General features: G+C 49.4%; 1 protein-coding gene across 2 annotated transcripts in view; it reads left to right on the top strand.

Annotated features, from left to right (window-relative positions):
* Positions 1-5621: 5621 nt before the first annotated feature.
* Positions 5622-23590, top strand: part of ARHGAP44 (Rho GTPase activating protein 44) — a 46404-nt gene continuing 28435 nt past the window's right edge. Inside the window, exons 1-7 of one of the 2 annotated variants that reach the window (XM_080825813.1) lie at positions 5622-5717; positions 12284-12352; positions 14946-15027; positions 15425-15552; positions 18630-18741; positions 20054-20135; positions 22719-22799. In XM_080825813.1, coding sequence (XP_080681939.1) covers positions 5682-5717; positions 12284-12352; positions 14946-15027; positions 15425-15552; positions 18630-18741; positions 20054-20135; positions 22719-22799 — 590 coding nt within the window. In that variant the 5' untranslated portion in view covers positions 5622-5681. The remainder of the gene's footprint in view (positions 5718-12283; positions 12353-14945; positions 15028-15424; positions 15553-18629; positions 18742-20053; positions 20136-22718; positions 22800-23590) is intronic. The other variant, XM_080825812.1, reaches the window with a different exon arrangement.

Genomic DNA, 23590 nt, shown 5'->3' with positions numbered 1-23590 from the left:
CATCTAAGAGCTTCTGGTCAGAAGGCCAGATGCTAGGGTCAGCGCTTGTCATCGTCACCTCTACTTACGTGTTTTTGTTCAGTCTCCTTATGGGAGGTTGAGTGGGCAGCAGTCGCAGTCCATCCAGTCACGTGGTGTGTTTTTAATCATGACACCAAGTGGCGTGTGGATTCTGAAAACCATAGAGAAGCATCGTTAGGAACGCGTCTTCCGTGATTTGAGGAACTGTTCCACATTCTCAGCTTATCATCTCTTGTATGCTGGGGTTTGGTCAGGACATCTCTACCTCCCCCATCCAAATTCTTACGCTTCTAAACTTCAGCCAAGACCCTTGACAACCTTTGTCTTTTCGGAAGCCAACCAACCCAACTTTCTGCCTTTTCCCTAAACCCTCACTCTTCGGCCAACACGAGGACCGCATCCCAAGAGACAGCAGTGAGAGTAAGACCAGATGCTATGCCGTTGGATAGCAAGGATCACCAGCTGCTCTTCTAGAGCAGAGGGTCCTTCCTGTCCTCCCCTCCACCCCACTCTGCTTCCCACCGTGGTCAGTGCATAGGTTCTGTTCTTTGCAGGATCGCCAAAACTTTCATTAGTCCCTTTTTTGTTGTTCCCGAGTTATACTCTCCGGACCTGCACGGTGTATCCCAGATGGAGACACGCTGTTGATCATTGTGCCTGGATCCTTGAGTTCTACAAGAACTTGGGTGGATACTGTCAAACCCAACTCCTTTATCCAGTGTGGAATTGGGTCTGAATCCAAGGTGCGCATTTGCCTCAATTCCAGTAGATCTGGCTTGTCTGTTTGGAAAGCCAATCGTACAAGCCTTACCATCCCCAGAGAAGACCAAAGCTTAGAAGTTGAGTAGAAGGAGGTAGATAAGGAGGCTGGAGGGAGAACTCAAGGAAGCTTTAAAGCTTTATGCTGAGTTAAAGATTGTGAATTGAATTGAATTGAATTGAATGATACACAAATGTCTTTTCTGGGATAGATTTGGTTTAGCAGTGGTTGCAGAAGAAGCTCTGTTCCCTCCCAAAGTCTGCCTCGATTTTTCTGAGTGTGTATCTCAAGATCAGCCCTTCTGGATCTAGGACACTTTATGCTCCTGCTGAGTAGCTGTGGACTAAATTTTGTCCTCCCTCCCCAAATTCACGTGCTGAAGCACTAACCCCCTCGTGTGACTCTATTCGGAGATAGAGCCTTTCAGAGGTAATTAAGGTTCAGTCCCGTCCTAAGGGTAGGGCCTTAATCCAGGTGGGTTGGTGGACCTCTAAGAAGAGGAAGGGAGAGATTTCTTTCTCTTTGCACACTCACTCAGGGGAAAGGCCACGTGAGCACAAGTGAGGAGGCAGCACGAGAGCCTCCACCAGACCCAAACCCTGCCAGAAGCTCAATCTGGGGCTTCCAGCCTCCAGAAGTGCCAGAAAACTTATTTCTGTTGCTTAAGCTGCCCAGTCTGTGGTATATTGTCACGGCAGCCTGCACAGATTAAGACACCTGCCTTCGGGACACCCGGGTGGCTCAGTGGATAAGTGTCTGCCTTCAGCTCAGGTCATGATCCCAGGGTCCTGGGATTGAGCCCCGCATCGGGCTCCTTGCTTGGCGGGAAGCCTGCTTCTCCCTCTCCCACTCCCTCTGCTTGTGTTCCCTCTCTCGCTGTGTCTCTCTCTGTCAAATAAATAAATACAATCCTAAAAAAAAAGACACCTGGCTTCTTTGGAAGCAGGTGGACTAAGATAAATAGGAGAGTTGGGGGACGGATACCAGGCAGCTCACGGAATTAAAGAAGTAGCTCATTAGGAGAGATTTAAGTGCGTGGTGTCACTGGCTTCGAAGCTGTTCCTCACCTCCTACCTCTCCTACATACAGGCATCTTAGAGCCAGTCTTTGTGGTCCCTTGGGCTTCTGTCTCCCCAGCATGAGACCTGTTCCCTTTGTTCCAGTTCTGAAAGTAATGAGGAGAGAGGCCATTTGTCTAGACTTTGCTTAGAAGCCACTTCCTTGGCCCATCAGTTGGTCACGGTGATGAAGGATGGGCGTGGGCTTGGCTTGCATCAGCGACCCTCGCCTGGGCCACTCGCGGTGAGGGTCATGAAACTGGCAGCTTCTCGGGGCGCCTGGATGGCTCAGTCAGTTAAGCGTCCGACTCTTGGTTTCAGCTCAGGTCCTGATCTCATGGGTCGTGAGATCAAGCCCTGCATCAGGCTCTGCGCTCGGTGGGAGTCTCTTTTGCTTGGGTAGTCTTCTAGTCTCTCCCTCTGCTCCTTCCCCTGTTCTCTCTCTCTCTCTCTCTCTCTCTCTCCCAAATAAATAAATAGATCTTTAAAAATTAAAATTTTAAAAAGCCACTCTGGCAGCTCCCTTGGGCCCATATATCAGAGCAGGAGTAGGGCAGGGCCTCACTAACCGGAGGATGCCAATGACGGAGGGAAGCAGACAGGACAGATGAAATAATAAATGTCCCTCTAAAAGAACGTTCCTGTTTGCCTTCCAAAAATTCTTCTTCTCAACTTCCCATTGCCCTGAACTCCTCTTGCCTTTGCCCTCCTGATCAGTTTCCTGATCCCTAAAATTCCATACCTTTATTTCTGGCCCTTTTCTCTCCTCTAGGCTTCATTAAAGCTGGTTTTCTGTCTCCACCTCCTCCCCCTGCCCCACCGACCCTATAGCAGAGGCATCTTTCCCAGCGAATAATGGTGTCACACCAGAGCAGAAGTTTCTTCTTTTTATTTTATTTAAATTCAATTAATTAACATCTAGTGTATTATTAGTTTCAGGGGTAGAGTTCAGTGATTCACCAGATGCATGTAACACCCAGTGCTCATTACATCACGTGCCCCCCTTAATGCCCAGAACTTTCTGCTCTGCAAATTTGAAAGCTCAGACTTCTTGGTCAAGAATCCTTGTTTCTTCTCTTGCTGGAGCAGGAAAGTGCTTGAGTTGATTAACAGAATGGATGTTTGATGAGGCACCGTACCTTGAAATTCATGATGAGGGTCTCTTTTTCCAGCAGATCACTATCCATATACATTTTCCCGTGTTTTCCTTGCTGTTTTATTTTTTTATCTCCACAGTCTGATTATGCACCTTATCACTATTTTGTAATCTCAAAATTGGTTACTTCTCTCTTGCGAATAAATTTATCCGTAAAGGGAGGGGAAGGATCTGTCTTTTTAAGCTACCAAGGTATTATCTAAGGGGTAGAATTTAGGGGAAAAGACAGAGGGAAATAGGAAAGAAAGGTAACTTGGGAAAATGTCTTCATTTTAATAGATACATATTAAAGATATTTGGGTTTAAAGGATTAAGGATAATTAGGATTAAAGGGATTAAGGACAATTGGGTTTAAAAAAAATCAAATCCAGATCTTCAAAGCCATAAAAAAAAAATCAGTGTCTGTGGTCACTGTATTTTTTTTCCACACGTATATTGGTTAGTTGTTTTTTCTTCAGATAGCATGAGCCACATGGTAGTTTAAGCTTTTTTATTTTTATTTTTACTTTTTTTTAGTAGGCTCCACACCCAACAAGGGGCTTGAACTCACGACCCTGAGATTCTGAGATCAGGAGCTGTGTGCTGCACCCGCTGAGCCAGCCCGGCGCCCCTGAGCTTAATCTCATAATCTACCGTATTCATGATCAGCAGTCTCCGTTATAGCCATGGCGTCTCCTACTTTATTTGACCAGAAATCCCCACAACACCTTAATACTTTGAAGTGACTAAGTCCTGGGAGGTTTATTAAATAGATCATGTCTGTTGGGCAAACCAAAAGAACCACCCGGGAAGTTTTACCAGTCCGTTTCTGTTAGTTCAGATTTTCCAACATCTTTGAGTAGAATATTTCCTTTGCGCTGAGGAATGGTTCCCAAGATGTGCACGTCCCTCTCTGGACCTTCCAGCCAGCTTGATATCCCAAAGCCTTTTTTTTTTTTTAAAGATTTTATTTATTTGACAGAGCGAGATCACAAGTAGGCAGAGAGGCAGGCAGAGAGAGGGGGAAGCAGGCTCCCCGCTGAGCAGAGAGCCTGATGCGGGGCTTGAACCCAGGACGCTGAGATCATGACCTGAGCCAAAGGCAGAGGCTTAACCCACTGAGCCACCCAGGCGCCCCCCAAAGCCCTTTTAAGTCATTTTCCCGTGAATGCATTTTTTAAACAAGATTTTATTTATTTATTTCTTTGTTTAAAGCGAGTGCAAACAGGGGTTAGCGGGAGAGGGAGAATCTCAAACAGACTCCCGGCGGAGTGCAGAGCCAGACCTGGGGCTCCATCTCAGGACCCTGAGATCATGACCTGAGCCAAGATCAAGAATCGGCCGCTTAACCAACTGAACCACCCGGGCACCTGCCCCACGCCCACCCCCGTGAATGCATTTCTTAAGTAACACAGACACCTTTATTTTGTTCTTTTATGTTAATAGCAAAGAGGACTGTCATTTCCCTTTCCTGTGTCGGAGTCTTATGCTCTTCTGTTTGTCCCCCAGATAACAAACTCAGAGAAAGAAGAAATCATGTAGAGAAACCACCTAGGGATTCTTGACTCTCAAAATGAGGGTCGCGTTGCACATCGTGCCTCTGGGATGGACGGTCTAAGAGCCGTCTGGCCTGTGGCCTGCGGGGCTGCCGGGTTCGGTCTGTACCCCACCGGCCTGCATGGTCTGTTGCCCAGTTTCATCAGGAGGGTTCATGTGATGGTTTCCAGCCTCTCTTGTCAACGGAGGCGGGCCAGGCCCCCCCCACCAGCGCCCCCTTCCCCTCACTCTCCCTCCCGCCTTCCCCGAGAGTCCGTGTGGCCTGCCCTTTGTCATCCCGCTGTTTTCCTTAGGGCCGTGGAATGGTTGTACCTCTCGTGGCCCAGTTACAAGTAGGCCAATAAAGGGTGGACTAGTTTTTAAGATCCTGACCCACTTGACTTCATGCTCTTACTCCCTGGCCCCTATAAGCCGTTGAGTTCACAGACTCCCGGGCAGCAGGAACCCACAGCTCATCCCTGCGGCAGCTCCCGCGGCCTTGCGTCATCGGAACCGTCGTCCTTCGGGGCCTGCTCTTGGTCATTCCCTGATAATGCCAGGCCCAACAGAAACATCTGTATTTCGCCACGAACCCTTTCCAAGCCACGTCCTCCAACGGCTGCCGCTCTCCACGCCAAGGACAGACGTCGAAGGAGATATAAACGCGGTATCCGAAAGTCGACTGGAAGCTCTTTTGTGCTGACCCGTGGAGATTTTGGCTTTCAGATTCGTTTCGATTCTTCTTGGCTTCTCCTCTCCCCTGGCACGCGTGACTGGCTTCAGCCAAGTCGGCGAGTGTTTCCAGACTCAGAGCCCACGGTGCAGGCTGGGAGCTTCTGGTCTATGTCTTATAGACCGGGCCTTGAACAGAGCACCAGTGATGGTCACTGGGCCTCCGTGTTCGGGAGAAACACTTCAGGGGACGTGGTGCCGGACTGGCCCATGCCTCCCCGCTCGGTGTCTGGCCACAGCTGCCCCCTTCCTCCTGGGCAGTGTTTGCAACCCGCTCTCTTCTCTGCGCCCCCACGGACTTCCCAGGGCTCTCCACCTGTCTCACCCCTCTCCTCTTTTTCTCCTGTTTTCCATCAGGTGGCAGCAGACTTCCAAGTCTTCAGGTCTGTCCAGCGGCTTACAGCCTGCGGGTGCCAAAGCTGATGCCCTCAGGGAAGAAATGGAGGAAGCTGCCAACAGAGTGGAGATTTGCAGGGTACCCCCCCTCCTCCCCCCCAGCTGTCTTTGCACCTCTTTACCGGGACAGACGGGGAACCCTAAGGGAGTCCCTTTTTCCTCACTGGCATTGTATTAAAACCTGAGCGTGAGCTCTGGTTGAGCTGAATGTCTCCAAGCTCACCTGCTGGCATCCCGGGGTGAGCCCTAAGAGTTGAGGCTTCGAGGCAGCCTTGGGTGGGGGAGGGGGGTGGGCAGCAGTGGGTTAGCAACAGCATTCCCGCACGTGGGGCACAGAGGATGTGGCCGTGGTGTCTCTGTGAAGCTTCTGTGAGGCACCTTCGTCCCACAGAATGGGCTCTCGGTTGGATGGAACAGCTGAGAATTTAGACAGTAGACCAGCCTTGACTCGCTATTGATACCAAAGTGTTTCTCTTTACGTTCACCTTGTAATATTTCCTGAGTCACTTGACCCATCTCCTGCCTCCTGGGACATTGTCAGCTGTGAAGCTGAAATGCTGACCAAGGAGATAGTCAGGGAAAAGAGGAGTTCCCTCTTGTTCAGGGAGGAATGCTCGTTCTAAGATACCCATACCCCTGCCCTTGGGAATGTCAGAAGCCCTTTGTTACGTCTGCTCAGACGTTTCCCGTCTTCGCCACAAACACTGTGTGGGGCATAACTCGCAGGGCACACCGCTCATGATACTCTGTGTAGGAACATCTGTGCATCTGTATTACATGCAGGTGTGTCTGTTGTGGTTCAATCCACAGAGCAAGAGTATCTCATGTTTCTGGAAGCGTGCTGTGTACCCACCTGTTGTCTTCATCTCATACGTTCTTGTTTTTTTGTTTTTTAAATATTTTATTTATTTGAGAGAGAGACCATGCGAGCAGGGGGAGAGGCAGAGGGAGACCCAGACCCCCTGCTGAGCAAGGAGCCCAGTGTGGGACTCGATCCCAGGACTCCGGGATCACGACCCAAGCCAAACGCAGATGCTTAACCAACTGAGCCCCCCAGGTGCCCCTAATCTGATAATGGTTTTATAACAAGCGTTGCCACTTTGCATGAAGACGTCTCTGTTCTTTGTGGCTTTTTCTAGTCTCGTCCACTTGCCTTGTATAGCCACGCTGCACAGGGGGCTTCAACCTTGTGTTCGGGTCATGTTCAGGGTCAGATAGGATTGCTCTCTGGAATTAGGAACCCTGACAGGTCGGTAAAGAATTCACGATCTCTCCGCTGACAGTACCACAAACTCAAGCAAAGACTCCGAAATACTCCCCTGGGTCCCAAGAGTCATCGGGAGCTCAGCCGATTTGTCATTTGAACACCCGTGTGAAGGGCAAACAGCCAGCTAGTGGGGTTCGTGAAGTCTAATTCTCGTGCTGCTCTCACTTTGACTCTGTGCTGTGTCTACGCATCTTACCTCGGACTCACGTTCTTGAGTGGAGAGTCCCGTTTCTTACACAATGATGCCGTGAAACAGACAAGAGACAGTGGCGTCAGGGGGATGCTGGACATGAGTCTCCAAGTTCAATACCTTCACTGTCCTGTAGCTCTTTCCGTGTGCTGTCCTTACCAAAAAATACGTTCAGTTCCCTTTCAGAGATTGGAAAATAATACATTTTCCATCACCTGTGAAAAAGCACGAAAATATATCAAGAAGACACACCAATAATTGCCCCCCGCCCCATTCCTGCCCAGCAACCCATCTGTTTCCAGAGGATGGCCAATTTCCCCTTTTCACCACTGTTTATTCAGAATTGTCAGGAACACTGGCTCTCTGATATGTGCTGTCTTATATCTATGTTTCTGTAATTTTAATTTCCCTATTAGTAATAGTCAGTGGATCTTTGTGTCTATCGGATTTCCTGCAGATACGCATAGACATCCCCAGGTTGGCAAATTGCCCGTTTGTATGTGCAATTGGACCAACATTTCTGTTTTTCTTAAATATCAATTTGTATAAGTTCTCTGTGTGTCAGGAGTGGTGAACTTTCTTCTGTCTATTGTGTTGCAGATCATTTTTCCAGTCTGCTATTTGCCCCTTGGCTGTGTTGCTGTCTGTTATTAAAAAGTTGTTTATATGCGTGTATTCCTTGGCACGGGAAAATATCCCAGGCATCTTCTATTTCAAGGTTAAAGCGTTTGGTGTGGTCTGTGTTTTGAGTATTGGACATTTCAGGAGAGGTGCAGTGGTATCTCGTTCTAAATTGCCCTTCGCAAATGACGTAAGATGATGAACATCTTTTCATACGCTTGTGTGCTGTCTGTGTATGTACTTGGTGATATGTCTGTTCAAGCCTTTTGCCCATTTTCAAATCGGGTTGTTATTTGGCATTGCGTCATCGCATCTCTAAGTACTTGGCGGGGTGGTTCCACCTCTATTTCTGTAATTTTATTTCCAGCTTAATCCCACTGTGGTCAGGGAGCCAGCACTGTGTGATTTCAATTCTTTTAGATCTGTCAAAATGTGTCTTATGGCCCATGATGTGATCTTAGTGGACATTCCTCGTGAGCTCGGGAAGAATGTGTATCCTGTTGTTGTTGGATGAAGGAGCCCGTGGATGTCAGCTCTGTCTAGTTAATGGATGGCTGAGTTGAGCTCTGTCCATACTGCTGTTCTGCCTGCTGGATCCGTCCATTTCTGATCGATTGCTGTTGAAGTCTCCAGCTATAATAGTAGATTCCTGTCTTTCTCTTTGTAGTCCTGTCACTTTTGCCTCATGTACTTTGATGCTCTGTTGTTCGGGGCACACACATGAAGGATTGTTCCATCTTGTAGAATGACCCGTTTAGCTTTAATGGTGTCCCTCTTTATCCCTTGATAACTTCTCTCGCTCAGAATGCCGGTCTGGGGGACATGTAGCCACTCCCCCGTTCTTTTGATTCGTGGTAACAGGGTATGTCTTTCTCCATCTTATTTTACTTTTTATCTATACGTATCTTTATATTTAAAGTGGGTTTCTTGGGGCACCTGGGTGGCTCAATGGGTTAAAGCCTCTGCTTTCAGCTCAGGTCATGGTCCCAGGGTCCTGGGATAGAGCCCCGCATCAGGCTCTCTGCTCGGCGGGGAGCCTGCTTCCCTCTCTCTCTGCCTGCCTCTCTGCCTACTCGTGATCTCTGACTGTCAAATAAATAAAATCTTTAAAAATAAATAAATAAAGTGGGTTTCTTGTGATCCACTCTGACAACCTTTGCCTTTTCTTTGTTTTTTATCATTGTTTAAGTGATTATTGAATATAGTTAGATTCATATCTACCCTAATTGTTCCTGTTTTCTGCTGGTTGCCCCTGTTGTTTAGTACTATTTCTGCCTTCAGGTTTTCTGCCTTTGAGGTTTTACTTGAGCGTTTTATATGGTTTTATTTTCACTCCTTTCTCAGCCTATCAATTATACTTTTGTTTAAAACGGTTTTTTAGTGGTTGCCTTAGAGTTTGCAATGTACATTCACAACTAATCCAGATCGGCCTGGAAATAGCTAGATGCTGTTTTGTTTATGGTGCGAGTATGTCTTCGTGACAAAATGTCCCTAGTTCCATCCACCGACTTGTACGGAAGCAGACATAACCACAGGTGTGTTTACATGAATGTATCCATGCATTCCTGTGTGTTTATCTGGATGCATGCATACATGCACATAGATATGAATACAACGTTGCTACCATTCTGAAAAAACTTACCAGTTCAGTTAAGAATAAGAGAAATAAAAGTTTTATCGTAGCTTCACTACCGATTCTCTGATGCTCTTCCTTTCTTTGTGTAGGTCTGAGTTTCTGACCTATATCTTTTTCGTTCTCTCTTAAAGAACTTCTTTTTTTTCCCCCTTAACATTTCTTATAAGATAGTCTACGGGCAACAAATCCTGTAAGTTTCTTCAAGTCCCTTTACAGGGTAATTTTGTAGGGAACAGAATTCTGGGTTGGTGGGGTTTGTTTTTGTTTTTCTTTTGTTGTTCTTCTCAACACTTTTAAATATTTCACTCCACCTTCTGCTGACTTGCACGGTTTCTGAGGCAAGGCTGGAAGTCATTCTTATCTTTGGTCTTCTCCTGGCCAATGCATTTTCATCTCTGGCTTCTTTGACTGTTTCATTATTTTTGCTTTTCTGAAGTTTGAATGTGATATGCCCAGGCGTCATGTTTTTTCCTTCTTTAGCCAAAAGCCCTAATATCCCAAGTCATGATTATCTTGCTAACATTTTTTTCACTTTAACTATAAGGAAATACATCACCAGAATTCATTTTAAACTGCAGAATTTATCCTAAGGGAACAAGCAAGAGATGTATACACACCTGTATAAACAAAGGCTTTTCAAGTGTTGTCATAATGAAAAATTAGAAACACAATATCCAGCAATAGACACACAGTCCATTCATGTATTAAAAATCACTAGAAAGAATAGATGTCTGGGGGGTAATGAGCCACAAAATCATCTGGTCCCACTTTTGTAAACCAAGCAATCGTACAAAACATATGACTGATAAAAATAGATACAGAGTGACCAGCCATCGTGGTTTTTAGAGCTCGTCTCTGTGTGGTGGGATGCGGGTGAAGCTGGTGATTTACGCTGTCTCTTTCTGAGTGTGGATTGGCTACCAAATCAGAAAACAAATGATTGTTGCAGCACATTAAACTCTGGTGATTATTGATTTTTTTTTCTTTATAAAGAAAATTCACCAGTGATTTAGATACATGGAAATTGGAGTTAGTTTCCACTTTTATTTCTGACTTGGAGTGCAGCTTACTTGGGACCCAGATTTTTAACTCAGTAAGACCGTAATCTAATTATACCTTTCAAAAACCCTTTGGTGTTCCTGAGGGCACTCCCAGACAGTCTGTCTGCCTTTTCTAGGATCATCTTTTGGCAAAGCTCAAATGCTGAGTCACTGACGTCGTATTCAGTGTGACATTTAGTCCTTCAGGGCGTCCCTCCCTTTCCTCTGCCTGTCGAGCCATTTTGATCCTCTGGCTCTCTGTGTTTTCCCTGACTTGACACACCTCCCTCACGACTGCTGGTGATGGATGTCCCCTGACCAAAGGTGCTGGGGGGGGGGGGGGCAGATGAAGTTGATTCCTCTAGAACCTTTGCTAGATTCAGCAGCCCCAGAGAGGCTTTCCTTTGCCAGGATGCTCTGGAGGGGGGAGCTGAGGCTTGGAACCCATTTTATTTCACAGGAAAGTTACTGTTGCTAAGTCTGTGTTTCTCCTTCTGTTATATCAGCAGATGGTTACAAAGATCCTACTAGTATGTGAAACATGTTTCAGAGGGTGGAAGACAGACAGGAGATAAGATCCTTGAACTCTCAGTAGCTACTTAACCAAAACTGGAAATTGAGCACTTCACCTAAGAAAGTCAGAGGAGAACTCCAAGTGACACTGTGCCTAGCGCCTAGACTGTTCCCAACGAATGTTAACTCATTTGCCCCCCCCTTCTTCATTCTTTGAAACTGGACCAAGTGTAGCATTGACTAATCTGTGCTTGAAGCTCTCTAGAGAACAGATTTCCCGTTTAACTCTATTCCTTGGGTGCAGAAACTTCCACATGGTCTGCCTGTCAAGGATACCGGAAGAGGAAACAGACAGCTGCTCACATCCCAGTGCTCTCACTGGAGATAGTGTAATTGGCAGCTGGACGGGCTGAGGGTTGGTGGGATTGGTGCAGAATGCTTGAGGTTTCCACGCATCAGGCTGTTGGTGAAGCACGAAGTTGCTTGCTTGAATTCCTTCAGCATCTGGATCAGCTTTCTTGGGCTGTTCTCCTATTTTCCTCAACGCACCCAACACAGAGTCTTCTCTCGGCTAAGCATCGCTTGTAAAGATCTCTCCTACCTAAGGCTCCCAGACAGGAAGGACCTTGAGAGCTCACCTGAGTCGTGCAGACAAGGTCACACACATGGCATGCTAAAAATCGTGGTTAGTGACCGAGTCTGCACCCTTCATATCATACGTCGCTATGGGTGTCTCTATGGAACTGAAACCCTTCTCGGAGGAGGAGGACACATCCCAGATTCAGGTGCCGCATAAGGTCGTTGCCCGCTGATCCCAGAGAGCCGGATGGCGAAGGACAGTTAATACCATGAGATTTGCCTGGGGCATTGACTAAATCCCGGTTTTTCCAAATTTCGAATGAGCTGCCCTCCTTTGAACCCGCCTATCTGTCTTCGCCAACTTCCCCCAAATTGGTGCGTTTCCACCTCTTTCCCATATGCTTGTGATCGACCAGTCAGTCTTGGGGGGTGAGGAGAGCAAACCAGGAGAAGAGAGGGCGGGCCATTTTCAGGAGCGGTGACACGGGCTACAGAGATGTATGGAAGTAATTTGCACGTCACTCCCCCACACCAGCTTTCCTGACTCTGGATGTGGTTCATGTGTTACAATCCCTGGGGAGACGCCTGGCAGAGGTGCTCCTTCCACACTTACTCACTCTTTGGAGTCAGGGTTGGGAAACGCAGGAATGCCCATGAGAAAAGTCTTTGCCATGGCAGGAATCCTTAAAAATGAGATTAAACAGTGGCGAAGGCTCTTGCTTCCACAATGTCTACACTCACGCGTTAGCCGGTCAAGTGGTCTCTGTCTTACCTTGGTTGTGCATTTTACCTTCCGCAGGACCAGCTCTCGGCGGACATGTACAGTTTCGTGGCCAAAGAAATCGACTATGCAAACTACTTTCAAACGGTAAGGGTCTAGAAGGATAAGAGTACGTCAGGTTCGGTCACAAGAGTCAGGGTGTGGACAGGAAGGAACGTGCCATGGAACCTAGAGACCCTTGGAGCACGTCGTGCGAAAGAATATGGGTTTTAGCTCTTCTGTCTGTGGTTAAGTCTGGTCTTCTATTTCTCCTTGTACCGATTTCTCTAAAAACCTAAGAATAAAACCGAACCCATCCATGAAGATGATAGCAGCCCCCGTGGTCTGCGGCGGTGGTTCTCAATGAGAGGTGATTTTGTCCCCTACGCCAGTGGCTGCCTGGCCATGTCAGCAGGCACTTGTGGCTGTCACCCCTGGCTGGGGGCGGGGAGGAGGTGAATCTGCGGAGGAGAGGTCCAGAGTGAGGCCAAGCATCCTTCAGCATGGGACAGTCCCCCACAGCAAAGAATGACTCAGTCCCAAATGTCACTCGGGCCAAGGTTACGAAAGCTGGGTCTGTCATAAACAAGGAAACTGGGGAGAAGAAGATAACCCCGCCCCCAGCTCAAAATTGTTTCTCATTTCGATTTTGGCCAAAGACAATGACAAGTAGGTAAACGATGATTAATGTGGCCTGTTCGCCTGTCTCTCATCGACGAAAGCAGATTTAGACCCGAGAGAAACAGGATGAGTCATCCGTACTCGAATGATCTGGTCCAAATAATTAAGACCCTGGCTCTCTACCAGGGTAAGTGCAAGGCAAGTCGAAAACAAAATAAAACAAAATCAGCGATAATTAAAAAAAAAAATTGAGGGGAAAAAATATCAATGAAAAATCCAGTTAAGTTCATGTGCCTTTAAAGCTGGAGGCAAAAATTCAAACTTTAAATGATTGGAGAAGTGATGGGATGATAAGGAAGGGGAGGAGGAGAAATCCTGAAAGTTTTTCAATTGCAAGCACCCTGGGCCGGTAGCAGTCCCCGAACGCTGTGACCAGTGAGTGGTCCAGACTTTCAGAGGCGTTCCTTCGACCCCCCAAAAAGAACCGATAAGCACTCCTTCCAGCCTGGAAAGTTTATTTTAAAATAATAGCACTTTCTCAAGTATATTCCATGGGGTATATTTACAGAGATAATATTTTAGAATTTCTGGAACTTAATGACATTTTTGGCATTCCAAAACTTTCTTGGACTGCCTCCTTGCCATTTATGTACCATTTTTTTTTCAATGTTCTGATTTTTTAAAAAAATCTAATTCTTAACTAGGGTTTAGTTTTTACTTGGAGACAATAGTATCTGCTCTCTGTGCCAACCATTTCTTTTTTTTTAACAATTTTCAATTTTAATTTTTAATTTAATTTTTTTATTACCATATTATTTATTACCATATAATGGTATAATTAGCCCCAGGGTACAGGTCTGTGAATCGCCAGGTTACACACTTCACAGCACTCACCATAGCACATACCCTCCCCAATGTCCATAACCCCACCCGCCTCTCCCTCCCCCCTCCCCCCGGCAACCCTCAGTTTTTGTGAAATGAAGAGTCTCTTTTGGTTTGTCTCCCTCCCGATCCCATCTTGTTTCATTTATTCCTTTCCTACCCTTTTCTACCCCCAAACCCCCCACGTTGCCTCTCAACTTCCTCATATCAGGAAGATCATATGTTAATTATCTTTCTCTCATTGACTTATTTTGCTAAGCTTAATACCCTCTAGTTCCATCCGCATCGTCGCAAACGTGCCAACCATTTCAGTGGAGAGATTCACTCCGCTTTCCCTCAGGTGCACCCAGTTGCAGGGTGAGGGGGGGTCTTAGAACAGAAATGGCAGGACTGTTGCTTACCCGGGTCCATCTGTTCTTGTTAACATTTCAGCAGCTGTGTCATTAGCGGAATGGTCAAAATAGGTAAATTTGAAAGAATTAGGGTTTTGGGGCTACATCACGGAGCCGGAGCCATTGTACATGAGCCCAGGGTCCTTAGGGATTTTGGACCAAGCCACACGGTTTCCAATCAGTCATATACTGAACTCACTTCGCAGAAACCAAGATATATACAGCCTAGCATTCAGCTCTGTCATCTAGGCAAATGGATTTTTTTTTTTAAATATTTATTTATTAGAGAGAGTGTGCATGCTCGGTGGGGGGGGGGGGCAGGGAGGAGGGAAGAGAGACTCCCAAGCAGTATCTGCGCGGAACCCAACATGGAGCTCGATCCCTCGGCCCTGAGATCATAGCCTGAGCCGAGACCAAGAGTCGGATGCTTCACCGACACATTTCTAAATGTGTCCCCATTTATATATCCCTGTTGCCCTCCTCTCGGTTGCCTTTGCTTTGAGGATGGGGTGTGAGGCAAGGTGGGGTCCCGGTGAAGGCAAGCTGTCCGTGTCAAGCACCAGGGCCCTGGGGTGCTCCCCCTCGTCCTCGGTGGCTCTCCTGCCTCCCAAATGTCCCCTTGAGGGGACTCTTTTGCTCCAGAGACTGAGGAGGAGGCAAGCTCGAGCCCTCATTTGGGGTGGCCTGAGAGAGAGCAGGGTGAGGTGAGGAAGAGGGGACACCTTCACGCAGAGCCCTCCACGGGGCATGGCAGCCGCGCTCCCCACCCTCCCACACCGGGTAATGCTTCCCCCATGTCTCCTCAGCTCATCGAAGTGCAGGCCGAGTACCACAGGAAGTCCCTGGCGCTCTTGCAGGCCGTATTGCCTCAGATAAAAGCACAACAGGGTAAGTGCAGACCTATCCCGGAGCCGGGAGGTGGGTGAGGCCGCTTGCCGGCTGGGATGAGTATCCCCGCCATACCCCGGGTCTCCTCCAGCCCCACCGATGAGCCTCTAGAACTTTCCACACTGGTTCTTTGAGCCAGGACACCCACATACACACTGCCCAGCCCCCCAGGGGTAAGTTGGGGGGCGTACGTAGAGGTGTGTGGTTGGTGCGTATCTGTATGAAGCCCTGCAGGTTTGGGCGTGGCTCACTCCCCAGTCGTCTGCCCCGCCCGGGCTCTTCCCTCCTCCCCAGATCACAAGAACGGAGACTCAGCTGGGCCTCTATGTCTTTGGGAGTCCAGCACAAGTGCCCTTCACTGACCGCTGACGGGCCCCTCTCTTGCTTCCCCGCTCAGAAGCCTGGGTGGAGAAGCCCTCCTTCGGGAAGCCTCTAGAGGAGCACCTCACCATCAGCGGCCGGGAGATCGCCTTCCCCATCGAGGCCTGCGTGACAATGCTGCTTGAGTGTGGGATGCAGGAGGAGGTAGGTCTGGGGACAGCTTCACCCATCCCTGAGCGGGTGCCCAGCTCCGGGCCACAGAGCCTGTGGGAATCTCCTTCCGTCCCCTGCCCTCGGCCAACCCAGACACGTCGTGATACAGGACAGCTCCCCGTCCTGCAGCACACACATCGGTCCCGCTCTCTTCCGAGAGCCTTCACTTGTCCGGGGAGGGAGGAGGATTGTGCGAGGCCGATACCACTGGCCCCCGAGAAACTTCCGGCCCCGCTCCAGCCATCCTGCCTTCATATTTAACAGGTTGAGGCCAGGCCGCTGCTCCTCCCTCCCTCTCCCCTCCTGTTCCTCTTTTCTTCTTCTGCCCCATCCTCCTCCTCTTCCTCCTCTTCTTTCTTTGCTCCATGAATTCCCTCATTTTAAAAATAGACCTTTTCACCCTTCTGATCGTGACTCTTCGGGAGATCCTGAAAACAGGATTGATATGGACGTGGGCAAGCCCTTCTTAAGAGCCACACGTAAAGGAGTCTATGGGAAATGGGTGACTTGTTTTATTGGCGTGTAAACCATTTCCTGGGAGATGGAGCTCGCGCTTGGTTTCATCTGTAGGCGCTTTTGAAATCTCTGGTCCATCTTCCTTTGATCCGATCAGCCAATCGAAATTCACTTAGGGTGCGCCATGCATCTACCGCTGAGCAAAGTGTACGAGTGGCTTATGAACTTGCTGGGGGGACACGTGTCTAGCATCTATCCAACACAACCGATTAATTCAGAACAGCTGTAAGTCTTTACATGGGCCCTGGGTCACATGTGACAAACTGAGGTCTGCACCAGAGAGGGAAGCCAGTGATCGTCCAAATGCATGTCGGCCGCCGCCTCTGTGCCAGGCGTGTCCACATGCGGGCTCTTCTCAAGGAATGGGGATAAATGTGTGTTTTTTGGACCACGTTTTAAGCACCGGGCATTCTCATGTCTGTTGCCGGTTACTAGGTAAGGAGATCTTTACAGTCCCTGAGCCAGAGCCTTATGGAGCGAGGTGAACTGGCCCTCCCCTCACCCCATCGCTTTTTAAAATTATGGAAAAACTGCAACACATAAAGATGAAATAATGAGCCTCATCACCTAGATTCTGGACCGTCCTGCTTCCCCTCTGCCTCTGTTCCTGCCCCACAACGCCTGCCTTAGATAATTAGAAGCCAGTCCCAGACACTGGGTCATTTCATCTGTAATACTTCAGTATGTTTCTCTAAAAGATAGGGAATAAATTGTAATTATATATACTATGGAACATAAAAGCATTATGTACAAAACGGAAACATAATGTATTCGTGTCTTCAAATATCTAATCAGCATCAACGGGCTCTTTCTCCCTCTCCCTACACACTCCCCCCACTTTTTGTTTTTCCCTACTTTGTACTAGCTTTTCTCCTTGTAGTAACAGAAATGCTCAGGTTGTCCCTAGCCTGGAAAAAAATAGCTTTTTTCTAACCCAACTACAAACTCATACTTCTTCCCCAGCTCTTGGCTCCCTGGTTCCCCTCTCGCCCCTGCCAGCAGCTCGGGGATCATCAGCACCATCACCCCATCCCTGCCCTCAGGGAGCTTTTGGGGTCCTCCCCCCTCCTCTGGACTCCACTCCCACGTGTGCCACCATTTCTTCAATATGCACCCACAGATTTTCCTCAGACACCCCCAAACTGCACTCCCTAGCTGTTCTAAGAAGCCCCTCCTCTTCCTCTTGGTTTTTATCTGTCACTCAGTGAAATGGCCTTCTCAGTGACACGGTCAAAAATCTACAGGCTATTTGACAGCCCCACTCACTTCTCTTTGGCAGTATCCGTCACCAGGTTGCCACTGCATTTGGTTTCCTCCACGGCAGTGGAGTGGTTCTATGAGAATCCAGCCCACCGCTTTGGTACCTGCTGTCACTTGCTCTCGGTCACAGCAGCTATAGTCATGCACTCGTCCAAACATATTTATGGAGCTTCCTCCCATATACGGACATAGAGAGCTCTGGACATCTACTCAGAATGGAGCTAACCATCTTAGCAGGCCAAACACTCCGTATTCCAGACCAGGAACATTTTCTTCGGAAGAAACGTGGAGATCCGCATGGTGGCCACAAAAGGCCGAAAGCACAAGGACTGTTTTGCAGAATGCCGGGAGCTGAGAAGGCGAAACCAATCAGTAGCTCTTGGGTCATGCCTAACTCACCTGCGGCTTGGGGGGTTCCCTTCTGACTCTGACCTGCATTTGTCTCGTCAGCATACCCCTGTCGTCTTCTCTCTCTCTTCGGAGCTCACTTTTGTGCAAGGGACAGTGGTTCGCTTGGAAGCCGTGACAGGGATTCAGAAGTAACTTTAAGAATGAAACAGGGAAGGGCACCGGGGTGGCTCAGTCATTAAGCGTCTGCCTTCCACTCAGGGCATGATCCGGGGTCCTGGGATCAAGCCCTGCATGGGGCTCCCTGCTTGAGGGGGAGCCTGCTTCTCCCTTTCCCACTCCCCCTGCTTCTGTTCCCTCTCTCGCTGTGTCTCTCTCTCTGCCAAATAAATAAATAAATAATCTTAAAAAAAAAAAAAAAAAAACAAGAATGAAGAATGATGGAGGCATCACTCCCTGACAAACCACCCCTAGTCTGCCCGTCCCCTGAGGACATAGACTTGGTCTCTAAAAGTAGAGCCCCGCGTCTCCCAGGACACACACACGCTCTCACCCTGTAGACCTTTTCACATCCAGCTTCCTACACCTCCATGTCTGACCAGGTGTTGGCCGACTTCTCCAACATCTCTCTGGAACACACCACAAGTTGCAGTGCCCGAGGTTCATTCATCCCACAGATGCTTAGCGAACCAGAATGAGGAGTCACCCCGCCCCAGGCACGGGGGACACCGCAGTGGGTGAAGCCCGGTTCCCGCTCAAAAGTTGCTTCCGTGTAGAGGAGGGGACGTTTAGAGAGCGGGCAGCTGCCGTACTGCGAGGCGGTGATGGGGAAAACGGATCAAGGGGATTTGGGGGGGAGGGAGCGGGGAGGCTGTGTGGGGGTCGGTTTTGCTCGTGTGCCTGCGCGCTGCAGGGCCGGGCACTGACCCTCTGTGCCGTTGCAGGGGCTCTTCCGTGTGGCGCCGTCGGCCTCCAAGCTGAAGAAGCTGAAAGCTGCCCTGGACTGCTGTGTGGTGGACGTGCAGGAGTACTCAGCGGACCCCCACGCGATCGCAGGTGGGCGCCTCGGCCCCTTAGCGACGCCTCGGCCCCTTAGCGACGGGCTCTCCCGTGCTGGAGCAGCTCTTGAGGAAGGGAGCGTGGTCACGTGACCCGCGAGCCAGTGGCTTCCCAGCATGCATCATCTGGGGAGGGCGTGTGGTCACATGACTCTCAAGCCCGTGCATGCGTCAGATGTATGTGGGGAAAGGGGTATGATCGCGTAACGCTAGGGCCAGCAGCTTCCCAGCATGTGTCAGATATATGCCGGGAGGGCGTGTGGTCACATGATCCTCACAAGCCAGCGTACGTGTCAGATGTACCCGGGGCAGGGCACGCAGTCACGTGACCCTCGAGCCAGCAGCTTCCTAACATGTGTCAGATGTATCCGCAGAAGGGCGCATGGTCATGTGACCCTCGAGCCAGCCGTTTCCCGGCATGCGTCCCATGTGTCCAGGGAAGGGTGTGTGGTCATGTGACCCTCGAGCCAGCGGCTTCCCAGCATGCATCAGATGTATCCAGGGAAGGGCGCGTGGTCTCACGACCCTCGAGCCAGCCAGCCAGCGCACGTGTCAGATGTATGCGGGGAAGGGTGCATGGTCACGTGATCCTCGGGCCACCGGCTTCCCAGCTTGCATCAGATGTAATGGGGGGGGGGCAGGGAGGGTGCATGGTCATGCGACCTTCGAGCCAGCACATGTGTCAGATGTATCGAGGGAAGGGTGCATAGTCATGTGATCCTCGAGCCAGCAGCTTCCCGGCATGCATTCCGCATATCGGGGAAGGGCACGCGGTCACGTGACCCTCAAGCCAGCGGCTTCCTAACGTGTCAGGTGCGTTCGCAGAAGGGCGCATGGTCATGTGACCCTTGAGCAGTGCGTTCCCAGCATGCGTCCCGCATATACCGGGAAGGGTGTGCAGTCACGTGACCCTCGAGCCAGCCATTTCCTGGCTTGGATCAGAGGTATCCAGGGAAGGGCGCGTGGTCACGTGACCCTCAAGCCAGCGGCTTCCCAGCATGTATCAGCTGTGTCCGCCTGAGGCTCAGTTTTACGCCTGATTGCTGGGGCCCGGTGAGGAGACATCTTCCCAGTGTGCCGGGAGAAAGTGAGGTGATGGTGGGAAATAGCGGGAAACCAACAGGACTGGCCGTCCAGGCCCCCCTGCCGTGCCAGAGCCTCCAAGCCGTTCACGTGGGAAACCACCATTCGTGGTGTGGGAATCAGGGGAGCCCGTCCCCAGATGGACCCCCCCATGGGTGACGCCGGCGGGTAGGACCCGTCTATGCCAGCGTCAAGTGGCTCAGAGCCCTTATTGTGTCCGTGTGCAGGAGCTTTGAAATCTTACCTCCGAGAGTTGCCGGAACCTCTGATGACCTTTGAACTCTATGATGAGTGGATTCAGGCTTCCAAGTGAGTATGCCTCGTCTTGAAGTGTGTGGTTGGGTGGGGTTTTTTGCAAGGATTTATTGAAATGAGGAAAGTGTGTGACCTCTGATCTTACGGCTCCGCTTCTTGGCATATATGGTGGAGAAATGCTCGTGCTTGTACCCGGAGAAGCGGGTACAAGGATGCCAATGCCAATGTTATTTGGAATAGGAAAAGTCTGGATGTTATTAAAGCTGTATTGGTGGGGGGCCAGGGGCATGAGTAAATAAATCATGGCGTATCTACACTGTGACATACTCTGGAATGCTGGAAAACCCCAGTCAAGCTATTCCTGCTAACACGAAAAGATGGGGAGACTTATTTTTTAGTTAAATAAAACAAGTTAACAAGGACGAATATAATATTCTGGTTTTGTTTTGTTTTTTTAAACACAACACACTGAAAACCACGTGATTGCAGGAGTGCCTCTGTATATGCGTAAGTGCGTAGAAGGTTCTGAAAGGGCTCACACAAGCAGATCATCATGATTCCTTCTGGAGAGAAGCACAGAACACGGGGAGGGTCACAGGGTCTTGACTCTTACTTGTACTCGTTACAAAGATGTTAATCGTGGCCCGTTAATAGCTAATATAAAAACTTGACATCTGGCCCGTGGGCTGCCCTCAGCTGGGTGCCTAAGAAGGGACATGATTTCTAGAGCTCTCTCATTGCAGGTTTTGTCTCAAGGTACAGCCAGCTAAGCCTGTCAGTAGGAATGCTCAAGTACGTATGTGCTTCTGTGGGCCCTGCAACTTACCTCTGGGAAGCTAGGCTCTGTGTGATGTTAGAGAAAGGAAGCTAGCTCCCATCGTGTGGTGGGCGCTGGGTTTTTTTCCCCCAAGGTGGAGTAGAGGCTACGCATCAGGGAAGTCTGGCTGTTTACCTGGCATGATTGATTCTCCTGGTGGAGCGTGGGTGTCAGCTCTGTGACGATATTGACCATGAGCGATGCCTCTGTCCAGTGTTTATTAGAGACTTGTCACTGTTCTAATCTCATTAGGTGCTTTTAACTCATTTAATTGTCACAGGAACGAACGCTTTGAAAGCGGGTTGTGCTGTGTTCCCTAGCTTACAGGTGAGGAAGACAGGTCCTAGAGCAGGTGTGTCACCAGGTTACCTGTCATCTAATAAATGGCAGAATGAGGAGTCGAGTCCAGGGGATCCGGCCTGGAACCCACGTGCCTACCTATGGCACTTCGTGTCTCTCTAGAGCCCCTCAGTGGTCCTAGGGATGAAGAGAAATGAGAGCGTATCTGCTGATGGAAACCGTCCCTTTTATTTCTGGACTGTATACTCGATCTTGATGCTAGAGGAGCCAGAGAAGGGAGAACAGCCCGGGCATCGGGATCTAGCCAAGTCCTGGCAGCATCTGCCCTTTCCCCTCAGATGCCGATTTTAAAGCTTGAGATCAACCAGACCCTCTGCTGAGCCCTTCATACAGAGGCTCCTTTGTACTGCTCATGCTGACTCCATGGGAGGTCGTCCTGTGAGCCCATTTTACAGATGAGGAGAGCGAGGTTGTGGAGAGAGTCGGTAGTTGGCACACGATCATGGGCAGGATGGAGCTGGGTCTTTAATGGCTTCCCTGCACCGAACCCTCCTCATCCAGCCTTTGGTCAGATTGAAGCCACTTCACGAATACAATCTGTTAACCTCTCTGTTTCTAAATGGCTTGTTTGGTTTGCACTTCAGAGTCCTAGGAAAAGTGTATTTTGGAGGATGGTTATCTCTTCTCAAGGCCGAACTGAGGGAAAAGAGAGATTTTTCTCCCCTTGGCCAGGATCTGTGTACGGACCTGTGGGTACACAACGATGACGTGTGTGGGTGCTGGTCACCACCCTGCCTCGGGCCCCAGGTTAAGGGGTCACAGCTGAGCCCTCACCCTACCAGTGTTTTCCTTTTAGTTTTTCTGGAGAAGATTCTTTGAACAGAAAGGCCTTCCTGACCATGTATGCCTTGTCGATTTTCACGAAAAGCATATATAAAACGTAGTCCTATAAGTAATCTCTTTTAATTCCTAGTGGCCTTATTAAAAAATAGATCAAAGTAAAAACGCTTGGAGCAGACCTTTTGTAGAGGGGACAGTCTTTGGTTCATGGAAATCATCCATCTCCGAGTTAGATCTTGAAGGTCAGATTTTCTTATGTGTATATCGAGCTCATGTACTGTACTGATTCAAGGGTATTTTTTGAGCACCTGTGATGTGTCAGATGCCAAGGAACTTTAAATACCATTTATTGAATAGACAACAGGCTGTCCCCCGGTGTGAAAGTGGGTTGAGCTCTCTTGACTGGTATGTCGTATCCTGGTTTCTGTGCTGGAATCTTCTTCCTGACAACACCACGGCCCTGCATTGACCTGAGACCTGTGACACGTACCACGGCAGTTTGCAGGACAAGACAGGGGCCACAGAAAGGGAAATAGGCGTCACTCAGCGCTTGGCTCATAATGGCTCGCTGGTATGGTCATTCGCAACGTTGGCTTCTCATTCTCCGGGTGGTTAGTACGATTGCCAGTGAGATTTCATCGATCCCTGCCCAACCGGCGGCTTTCCTCTTTATTCCCCAGTATTCAGGAGCAAGACAAGAGGCTTCAGGCTCTGTGGAATGCTTGTGAAAAATTGCCCAAGGCCAACCACAACAACATCCGGTAAGTGGACGGATCCTGGAGATCCGGGGTCAGGGTTATTTAAGCCACACACACACGGTTTCCTGGCGAAAGGTCATGGTAACTGCCATGCATGGCATTTTATGGGGCACCGAGCTTGGTTAACGCACATGGTCTCCTTTGAGCCTCAGACGACCCTGCAAGGTTGTTAATTACCATATTGCCAAGGACGGAATGGAAAGTGCTGTGTGACTCTGGAAAGCCATTGGCTAATTCAGTTCAGTTCTCAGATGTGCAAGAAGCAAAGATAAGTGCAAGATATTTTTAAGATATTGTGGGTTTATCTTTTTAAAGTTTTTTTATTTATTCATTTGAGAACGAGCACAGGAGTCGGGGGGAGGCTCAAAGGGAGAGGGAGAAGGAGACTCCCCCCCTGAGCAGGGAGCCCAATGCGGGGCTCGATCCCAGGACCCCGGCAGGCAGATGCCCAACCAACAGAGCCAGCCCGGCTCCCCAATATTGTAGGTTTATTGTAAAGATAAGTGTTCAGGCACAGCTGGGAGAGGCCGAGCAAGCCTGGAGCTGCTTGGCGGAAGTGTCCTTGAGTTCGTCTACAGGGAGGAGGAGCCAGAAGAGAGTACCCTCCCGTTCTCCACTGTTCACCGCCTCTGCCCCACACCTCTCTCTCTCTCTCCCTCACTTTTCTTCCTTCCCCCGCCCCTGGATTTTACTTCCCGCTCCTCTACAGATCTTTTCTGCACCTTCACACTCTCTGCTTCCTCCTCCCTTCGGCTTGCCAGCACCGCTCCTGGCCCTGCCGCCCCCCCTCCGTG

This window comes from Martes martes (genome assembly GCF_963455335.1).
Source record: "Martes martes genome assembly, chromosome: 16".
NCBI lineage: Eukaryota > Metazoa > Chordata > Mammalia > Carnivora > Mustelidae > Martes > Martes martes.
This window is presented reverse-complemented; position numbering and strand designations above follow the sequence as displayed.